The sequence below is a fragment of the Petromyzon marinus genome, chromosome 47 (genome assembly GCF_048934315.1).
Source record: "Petromyzon marinus isolate PM22_M1 ecotype Great Lakes invasive population chromosome 47, UKy_Petmar_22M1.pri1.0, whole genome shotgun sequence".
Taxonomy (NCBI): domain Eukaryota; kingdom Metazoa; phylum Chordata; class Hyperoartia; order Petromyzontiformes; family Petromyzontidae; genus Petromyzon; species Petromyzon marinus.
Genome location: NC_133713.1, coordinates 8,901,266 through 8,911,785, shown reverse-complemented (window position 1 = coordinate 8,911,785; position 10,520 = coordinate 8,901,266). Strand labels below are relative to the sequence as shown.

The following is a 10,520-nucleotide window of genomic DNA, read 5'->3' as shown; positions in this document are numbered from 1 at the left end:
AGTAGTAGCTACACATGTAGTAGCTACTACACATGTAGTAGCTATACATGTAGTAATAGCTACTACACGTGTAGTAGTACTATATTACTACAGTACTATACCGCCTTCAACTTTTACGAACGACTGGGTGTTTAATGTTAGCGATTTGTCGTATTATCTGGCTGTATAATAAATGAAAAAATACAATTACGTTACTGTGCAAGTTAAAAAAAATTTGTGTTTAAATATTTACGTGTTTTTATTTTATCTAGGGCCCCTTTCTAACATCATGCTGCAGGCCCCGCACTAGCTTCATCCGGCACTGACGACACCCACAGAGCAACGGCGCCCCAGACGGCACGTAACTTGGCAGATCTCTCCTCGAAACTGAGCCTCGAGACTCGGTGAGACTTTGCGGGGTAAAACAAAGCCAAGCGCGTGCGACATGATGTATTCATGACCGCGCCACGCTACCCGCCGTTCCTAGCTTCACGAGACAACGTCGGGTTATTATCCGCGCGCATTTATTTGAAAAATTTTGCGGATGTCCACGCGACGAAGGCACACGCGCAGCGCGCCCACTTACAAATGTATTAGGACCAACGCCGGCCACCGTGTTCTCCCATAGAAGAAGCAGCAGCAGCAGCAGCGAGTTCGAGCGAAGCTTCCCAAACGTCGCGACGCACTAACAGAGTTCGGTGCGTCGTGAGCGCACGAATGCGTGGCAGTGTACTGGGATGCGTAGGCGCTCGCCAACAGCACTTGTGTGTGCGTGCGCGTTTGTGTAACCCCGCGACCCAAGTTCGATCCCCGCTCACGGCCAACGCCAGTGACGAACATCTGAACCGGTTCTGGGACCCTCCCCCCTAGGTCGACTCAGCCTTAAATGGGTGCCAGGCGCGGTGCGATGACAACGGCGTCGGAGCCTCGTGCTGGCCACCAACCCGTTCGCGTGCCGTTCTCGCCAACAGCACTTGCCCCAAAAGTCTGCCGAGGCTCCGGCTGGGGGGGAGGGGGGGTACCTTTGTCTTTGTATTACGACGTGTGCGTTTGTGTACGCTGGCTTGTCTTGCGCTTCGCACGTGCGCTCGTGCGCGTGTGCGTGCGTGTGTGTGCGTGCGTGTGTGCGTGCGTGTGCGTGTGAAGCGAGCGTGCGTGTGCGTGCACGTGTGTGCGTGCGTGTGTGCGTGTGTGCGCGTGCGTGTGTGTGCGTGCGTGTGCGTGCGTGCGTGTGCGTGTGAAGTGAGCGTGCGTGTGCGTGCGTGTGCGTGCGCATGCGTGCGCGTGTGTGCGCGTGCGTGCGCGTGTGAACGCAGCGAAAAAATACTTTCACTTTTTCAACAAACTGTAGTGCGTGCACACGTGGGGCGTGACGCGTGTGCAGCGCCGCGCGCCACGTTCAGCCCAGGGGGCTCTTAAACCTGCGGGGCGCGCCCCGGTCGCCTGGCAGAGGATGGGGGGGGGGGGTGCAGGAGTCTGCGGCAGGGATACCGTGCAGGAGAAATGTTAAAAAGGTGTGCGGGGAGCTTCGGCGCCGCGTCGCGGTGACAAAAACGCACACGGATGCGCAACGTGAAACACGTGACTTGCCAACACCACATTGACTAGAGAGAGGTGTGAATGTGTCGTAATATTTGTGTATGCTGTTCTTATCCACAATAGAAGTTTTTTTTTTGGGTTAGATCGTTAAACCCGCCACCACCGGCACAGCCAATTACGAGTAGAAGCACTAACCGGTGTGTTGGAGAGCAAAGCCACAACATTTACAATCTTGAGTAGGACGTTTCACCAGTAATTACAACTAGCTTCATCAATTAATCTTGTTGTAATTGCTGAAGCTAGTTGTAATTACTGGCGAAATGTCGTACTCGGATTTTAAATGTTGTGGCTTTGCTCTCCAACACACCGGTTAGTGCTGTACTCGTAACGAATTGGCCACGTTCTGTTTACGTGACAAACCTTACTAACTGGTGGTGTCGGGTTTAACGACACTTTGATATATTTACGTGATCTCACCAAAAAAAAACCCCTGTATTATGGATGATGTTGGTCGCGAAAGCCTACGTGTTAATACTGGTTTTAGTATGTATGTATGTATGTTGAACTTCTTTCGCACCATACGTATTCAACCGTGCTGATCGAAGTAACTTTGGGGGGACCCTGGGAATTGTTGTCTGGATTGGGGGCCACAACACCAACAAGGCTGAGAACTACCGGGTTTAATAACAGCCACTACCATCGGCGTGAATCGCGATGTCTCATGTCTCCTCGTTCTTATGCTTCCTTGGGACACGACGGAGATCTCTTCCTCTTCACCACGAAAATCTTCTGGCCGGAGACGGTCAGCAAGTAGCTGTGATCTTCAAACATCACTGGGGGAAGAGGGGCACAATATCAAAGTGTTACCTTACAAAGCGGTGAACCATCTTGCCCCAGCCTACATCCTTTGGCATGCTGTACCCATACAGTATGTCCCCTCAAGGTCCCGAAGATGTCGGGATGCAGATCTTCAGGTGGAGGTTTCGGTCTATGGGTGACTGAGGTTTGTCCCGTGTAGCCCAAAGGCTATGGAACGCTCTTCCACATGACATCAGATGGATCTCTCCGAGTCTGTGGACATATTTTAAAATGCGCCTCAAAACGTATTTATACGCTTCTGCTTATTAAACTTTAAGTTCATTTAGTAAATTATTCTTAAAATGTATGTATATTATTGTTATGCTGAGTGTCTGCTGCTGCTGTGTCCTGTACAGAGCTTCGAGATCCTTGACGAGAAGCCGCGATATAAATGAAATTATTATGATTAATCAGGGCTCACGTGCTCACGGCAACAAGATTTAAAAGTGTGACTTCCTGCTCGGAGGAGAATCGGAACAGTGCCCCATCTCCTAGGCACACCCCCTGAGCCAGTCATGGGAATTCTTCCTTCCAATGACGGCTGCACGTAGAAGAAGGCCTGATCGTGCAGGCAGTAATGGGAAGGAAACTGGCACCATTTGGACACACGTGTAGGATGGACAACAGCAGGAAAATTTAAAGTGTGGTGTTTTGGGAAAAATGGAAGGAACCGGACGGAGAGGAAGACCTGACAGAGAATAGATTCACGGCGACGTAAGAGATTGGTGCCAGAAAGATGTGGCACTATTCAAGCTGTATTGGCACGAGACAGAGGCAAGTGGAAAAAATATCAAGTGTGCAGTGGATACCTACAGGGCTATCTGCCCCGTGGATCGCGATGATGATGATGATGAGAGTCTATCCATGGGAAAAACGTTGCATTTCCCCATAAAGTCAGTGCCGGATTATCCTGGTAGCACAAGTAGCTACACATGCTACAGGCCCCACACTTTCAAGGGCCCCGCGCTAAATGCTTTCAAGCTATCAATTCCGGTTCAGTGATTCTGCACGTGCTCTATTACTATAGTACTACACCGCCTTCAACTTTTACGAACGACTGGGTGTTTAAGGTTAGCGATTTGTCGTATTATCTGGCTGTATAGCAAATAAAAAAATAAAATTACATTACTATGCACGTAAAAAAATGTGTGTTTTAATATTTCCGTGTGTTTTTTATTCATGGCACCTTTATAACATCATGCTACAGGCCCCGCACTAGCTTCATCCGGCACTGCATAAAGTAGTACTGATTTTATCGCGTTCCCGAGGGATGATAGGGGCCGAGTCAACCCCCAAAACCTCCTCCCTCCCAACCAGGGTTTGAACTCACAACATTCGAATTGCGAGCCGCTCACTATACCAACTGAGCCGAATCGCCGGTTTAAGATTCGCAGGGGTCAATGAATGAAATGTACATGGCAGTAAGAAAAAGTGGGATGACATCTTGACCCTGGTAGGGTAAACAGAAAGGGTACAGGCGCAGCCCTGCAATTGCTTGGTCACGCCACTGCTGAAATAAGTGCCTCCACTAGCCAGAGCTCTAAGAGAGCCCCTCTAGAAGGGTTTTTTTGGCCTACTCTTCCATGCTTGGAAGAGGCGTGAGTAGACCACACTTTACACCTTAACCCACCACCACACGCATCCTGCCAAATCGGCTAACTGCGGTGAACCCATACAACAAAAACGATCGAAGTGCAAAGGTAGATCAATGCCATCGCTATCAAGCCATATAGTTTACCCGTGTTCTTGTACAGGGAAATCGCGGTTTTCAGGTTCATACTGCGGACAGCCGTTTCATTACGGGCAACACATTTTATTGTCTATTTGTGTGTGTTTCTCCCTTGTGATGGGACCTTGTAGGATGAGCGTTGAGACTCATAAGGGGCACGGGGTGACCAATACGGTCTGAATGGGCCTCTAATAAGGTAGGGCACTGACAAGGGGTTGACAGGTACGTAGTGGTAAGATGCTAAACATGATTCTTCTTCTTTGGTTCTTTCGGTAAAAGTCACGTAGAATGAGAATAAAATAATAAATTGATATAGTATACAATAACACAATAAAATCTAAATAAAATACTAAACAAGAATTTAAAAAAATAACAAGCCGCTGCGGCAGCGTCGCCGGACGCCCCCTGGAAGTGGGCGCGGTCGTAAAACTTTCCCGTTGACGCCGGGCTTGTTAACGACGGCGACGACGAGAGGCTTGGACCGCGGCGCCGCTGTCGGCTGGCGGATCATCGCGCGTCACCCGGGGGGGAAGACGATGTCGGGGGGAGCCGCCGCTTCAATCGCCCTCGCAGGCGCAACGCCGAACGGCGACCCCCTCCAACCCCCCCCCCCCCCCCCCCGCTTCTTCCGCCCCGCAGATGGCCGATCGCCACGCGTCGGTGGTCGTCCGATGGAGAGTACGGCTTTAAAAAAAAACAAAAAGACGAACACGTTTTCGCTGTCAAGCGTTGGGCTCTCACCAAAGCGTTGAGACACTTAAGCGCAGGCCGACAGATGCTTTGCTGCTGCCGCATGCGCACGCATGTGCACGTGCGTGAGCAATCGTTGTGACAGCGGTGAACAGGTACCTGGGCTTCTGCTAGGTCGACTCGGCCTTAAATGAGTATCTGGTGCGGTGTGTACAACAAAAAAACACATCAGCACTCTGGAGACAAAGGCGGCCGGGCGCGGCGCTGTCCACCCACCTCCTTCATGTGCCCTGCCGGCCTTCATTGGTGCTCGCTAACAGCCACTTGCCGTTTGTGGCTGTGCAGGAAACTTCAAACGAGGCATACTTGAGATCCTGGCTTCATCCCGGGTGGGATTTGAATCTCTGCTGTGCTGACTTCGGTATTCTGTCACTCTCTCTGAAAGCACCCCCCCCCACTCCCCCCCCCCCCCCCCCGAGCGAGAGTGGGACAATCTAAGCCACCGGCACGATATTTAACCACGCTGAACCGTTATCCGCACAGCATCGATAGGGGTAGTTTCATTTGTTGTTGTTGTTGAACCGAGTGAGAAGTCAAGAGACCAGAGGTAGGAGAGTGCAGGGGAGTAGAGTGAGATGAGAGGGGAGAGGTAGGAGAGTTTTCTTGATGTTTTTCTTGTTCATTTTTTTGTTTGTTGCGGTTGCACCCGAGTCAAGAGCCGAATGGCTCACAGGGCTATACCAAATCAATGAAACTATGAACTATGAAACTATGAGTGTGAAGGGAGTAGAGTGAGATGAGAGGGGAGAGGTAGGATAGTGTGAAGGGAGTAGAGCGAGATGAGAGGGGAGAGGTAGGATAGTGTGGGGGGGGGGGGGAGTTGAGCGAGATGAGAGGGATCTTGAAGACGGCAAGTCGTGCAATCTTGAAATTGTTCCCGGAGTGTCGCGGCGACGCGGTCTCGTGTACGCGCGCAGGTGAGGAGGAGTGTCACAGCGGCATTGTGCGGCTCACTCGGAGTTTGGGGGAGCGGCAATATTTGCTTGCAGATGCGAGGGAGCTGCGAGCGGCACTCCTGGTAGCGCCCTAACGCAGTTCCAAGGGGGGGGGGGGGGGAGCACGAGGCTCGCCGGGCGTGCACGGCAGAGTTCAGTCGTCGCTGCTGTCGGCACCGGGCCCCCCACCCCCTTCCGTTCCCGGTTTGCGGAACCGGATTCCGTTATCGGCGCTCGGCGCAATCTCGGCAGCTGCCATTAACGAGCCGTGACACCGAGTGGGTGGCTGGCAACGCACCACCACTACCCCCCCTCCCCGGTGTTGTTTTGCAACATTCGATGGGGGGGGAGGGGGGTGAGAGATAGGAGCTGGCGAGAGAGGCGGCTCGTCCCCTCCGCCGGGTGGCCATGAGCCAGCGGTGGCAATTTCCACATTCTCACGGCGGGCGGACGGCCAGGCTGTCCACGGCGGGCGGCTAACCGTCGACTTGATCCACCGCATGGCGCGTGATCGGCCGAGTTGGGCCACAATACCGGGACCTGATTGCCATCCACCGCACCATTACGAATGGCCACGCCAGCCGGCTAATCGTGGCCGGTGTAGTGCCGTGCACCTCAAGCGGTCCGCCTCCTTAACCTCCTTTCGTTCCTCGCTCAAAGCCTCACCTCTTCTCCATCCTTTTCCCTGTCCCTCACCCCTCCACTCATTCCCGTCCCTCCCCTGTAGCCCTTTCGTGACCCATGTGTGTCTTCTGTTACTCATTTCTCGGCCCGCGCACGCCCTTGCCATCTAAACCACTCGAGTTTTTATTACGGGTTTTTTGTAATTATGTAAAGCGATTTGAGCTCAGGCGCTCTATAAATATAAGATGAGATGATCAGGATGATGCCGTGATTGGGCGCCGCGGTGGCTAGGAGATGTTAACTCCCTCGCCTGGTATGCCGGAGGCCGTCGGTTCGATCCCGACTCTGACGCCTGCTGTATATTCGGAGTTTGCGTGTCTCTCTCTCCACGTGGTAGTGTGGATTCTTCTCAACGTCACGTTAGACTATTTGGCTGCTGTTAATGTCCACGTGATGAGCCACTTCGTTGGGCTATCATTTGTGGCTAGGTCGCTTCTGAAAAACAGCTGTATAGCTCAGTGGGCCTCACCTGGTAAAATAAAATAAAAAAATATAAGCTTTATTTTTCGACAGCGCAACGGTTGGCACAACTCTAGTCGGCCACCAGTTGGATCTCCCGGCGCGGCAGCTGAAACGACGGCGTACGTTTCTTAAAATCCCCCGCCGGTTTTGTCCACTCGGCAGTACACACGGGATGCACCGCGGTCGGCTAGGCAGGTCACGTGCGGTTGGGTTCAAGTCTGGGTTCTCGATACCTCTTCCAAGACGGCTGGCTCTCGTAAGAGACGCCCTCGGCACAGCAGTGGCGTGATCAAGCAATTGCAGGGGCTGCACCGTTAGCTGTTGATTATCTACTCCGACAAATGACTGCATTTGATCACTTACAATCGAGTGGTCATTTTATTGCTGCATCGGGTGTTCCCTGTCAAAGTCTCGCCGAGGCTGAAGACACATTTCCCTTTTCGAGTACGTATATATGTTTGTTTTATTGCATGCGTGTGTGTGTGTTTGTTGGGGGGAGCGGTAGTGTAGTGGTTAACTCGCTGCGCTATTCCCGCTCACCGCCAACACCAGTGACGATTATCTGAACCGGTCCTGGGCCCCCCCCCCTAGGTCGACTCAGCCTTAAATGAGTACCTGATGCGGTGTGTAAACATCGCCACTGGGGAGACAAAGGCGGTCGGGCGTAGTGCTGGCCACCCACCTCCTCGTGTATCGTTCCAGCCTTCATAGGTGCTCGCTAACAGCACTTGCCCCTACAGTCTGTTAAGGCTATACCGGGGGGGGGGGGATCTTCGTCTTTGTTGGGAGGAATTTCAGAGAAAACCCCAGCATACGAGGTTGGCGTGGCGGCGGGGGGCAGGACTTGAAAAGACTCTGCAGCTGTGTCGGCTGCAATGGTGCGCTTTGCTCCGTCGCTTTTACGGCAGGCGATAAAGCGACTTGGAATGATGCTCCGTGCGCACGTCCTACTTGATGTGCTACCGCCGGTGTGTGTGTGTGTGGTGTTGGGGGGGGTGGCGAGGGGTGGCTAGGTGGGGGGGGCTATAATAATGGGTCGCGCCAGCATACCGAGTGGTTGGCACGGTTGAGAATATTGACCTCGGGAATCGATCGTTGGCCGAACGTTTTGGGCGTTTCGTCATTCGCGTTCAATGACGCGCAAACGCATCGCAATCTCTGTTTTCGCGTGCAAATTCAAAGCAATTTGCGTTCGCGTCAAACTTTCCCCGTGCGCCGCGTGCACTTTCCTCAAAGACGTCAGCAGTCGTGGGGCCCTCCTTCCACTTGCCTCTGTCCGCGGTGTTTGGCTCGGGAACTTCGCGACGGTGGGAACCCCCAGCTGCGGCATCCAGTCGTTCAATTCGCCCGTGCAACTCGATTGGCTTGTCTTCCTCCGCCGCGTGTACCTCCTAATGTTCAATGTTCCAGTGAATGATTGGTAAGGGATACGTTTGAAAAATGGCAAAAAGGGCCGAGCCGACGTTGCTGACATTTTGGGTTTGCATCTGGAATCCCGGCCCGCACGCGATTAAGCCGGGCTCCCAAGTGCGGTGAGCTGATGGTCTCGGTGCGTGATCACCACCGACTGCACCTCCGATTAGGACAGTTGGCTACGTACGGTGTGAAAGAAGTTCAACACACACGCGGATAAACAAAACACCGCACAACGAGTTGCTGTTTTCCACTCAGTGTGGCTCAAGTCCAGCTCTTGAGATTTTAAATAACAAAATGTTGGCTGCCGTGCGATGTTCAGCGATCTCACAGCAGAATGCAGCAGGGGGAGGGAGGAGTGCAACCCCATCTCGTGCAAGGATAAACGTCCCGCTCGAAGGGTTTTCTGGAATACGTCCCGTGCAAAGCTCACGCAATGTCCCACAAAATGCATTTCGTTTCGATTTGAAGCTTTCGAGACTGCAAGGATTCATCTTCTTTGGTTCTTTCGGTAAAGTCACCACGTAGAATGAGAATAAAATAATAAATTAATAAAATAACACGATAAAATTCTCACGACGTTTCGGCCACAACACCAAGCGGCCTTCTTCTTCTTCTTCAACTTCTTCCTCTTCTTCTTCAACTTCTTCCTCTTCTTCTTCTTCTTCAACTTCTTCTTCTTCTTCTTCAACTTCTTCCTCTTCTTCTTCTTCAACTTCTTCCTCTTCTTCTTCTTCTTCAACTTCTTCTTCTTCTTCTTCAACTTCTTCCTCTTCTTCCTCTTCTTCTTCTTCTTGTGTTGTGGCCGAAACGTCGTGAGAATTCTATCGCGTTATTTTATTTTATTAATTTATTATTTCATTCTCATTCTACGTGACTTACTTTACCGAAAGAACCAAAGAAGATGTATTTTGTTTATCATCGTCACCGCTACGCTTGTCTACCCAGGAAAGCCTCGCCGAGTCTCAAGACTCGCTATCAGACAGTCCTCTCAAGCTTTTGCAATCGCGGTGCGCACAGAGCTCCGGGCTGCATTTTCAGAATCGAGTAAATAGCGGGTAAACAAACAAACCAAAAAATAAATTGGTGCTTCACATTTTTGTTTCCTGCTGTTGCAAATTTGCATGCAGCGTCGTGACGCCCGGCACGGCAAACGGGGCCTGCCCGCGCGATCGACGTCGCGCCGATCTTGTGACGTCCGCTGCGAGTGGTGTCATCGCGACGGTAAACGCGCAGAATTAATCAGGCCGGGCCTGCTGGATCCGAACCTCTGCAAACAACGAGCGATGTCGCTTGGGCCTCCGGGGGTCACCGCCCATCGCCCCCCGCCCCCCGCCTCCCCCCCCCGACAAAGAGCGCAACGGGGGGGGGGGATGCAACACTTTGGGTGGGGAGAAGGGTGTCGAAAATCTAACAGAGGCATTTTTTCAAATCAAGACATTTTTGCTTCAAAACCATTTGGTGAAGCAGCTGGACGACGGTAAACCAAACCGCCGCACGCCCTTAAGAAAAAAAAAACAGGCAACGAAAACCAACAACAAATACAAGGACGACACAAGATTAAGATAAGATTCCGTTTTAAAACGCTGACGTGCCCAACGTCTCTCTCTGCCATCGTCTTACCGCGGGGGGACAGGGTCACGGACCGACCGTGCAGCTTAACCGCTACGGGAATAAAAGTCGCGGGCGGTGAAGGATCCAAACGGCCGCCACTCTACAACCGCCCACTCCGCCGCCGCCGCCACCGAGATACGGAGCCACACAAATCCGCACCGAGCGGCGTGGTGAAGTATGGCCAAACAAACAACCCCTGTGACTGACGCCTCCGATCAGCCCGCTCGGCTACGTACGGTGCGAAAGGCGTGCTACATACGTACGTATGGCATGGAAAGGCTTTCATCCAGCAGTGGATTGAGATAAACGCGGTACGTAGGGTGCGTTCTCGTCATTCCAGTAAACGGCCTTCATTCTGGACAGAGGAAAGGGCGGAAAGGTTATCTTTTTTTTATTTGCTTTGCCGCACGTGACCGCAGCAAAGTTGCCGAGTGGGCTTGTATCGGGAATGAAAGCAGCAGACTCAATGGCAGTGGCTCAGGCCTTGACCGGCCTTGCCGTCTCAACTCACAAGATCGCGAGGTCCCGGTCCAGGGGTCAAAGTCGGCCGATTGCTC

The 10,520-nt window shown here is 52.4% G+C and overlaps 1 protein-coding gene across 5 annotated transcripts in view; it reads right to left on the bottom strand.

The window, feature by feature from the left end:
- Positions 1 to 486: 486 nt before the first annotated feature.
- The window catches only part of LOC116952486 (ragulator complex protein LAMTOR4), a 57,997-nt gene continuing 47,963 nt past the window's right edge, over positions 487 to 10,520 (bottom strand). For 3 of the 5 annotated variants that reach the window (XM_076074374.1, XM_076074373.1, XM_076074376.1), the window contains one exon: positions 2,360 to 4,789. In XM_076074374.1, the coding sequence (XP_075930489.1) occupies positions 4,623 to 4,789 (167 nt within the window). In that variant the 3' untranslated portion in view covers positions 2,360 to 4,622. The other 2 variants (XM_076074375.1, XM_076074377.1) reach the window with 1 other exon arrangement.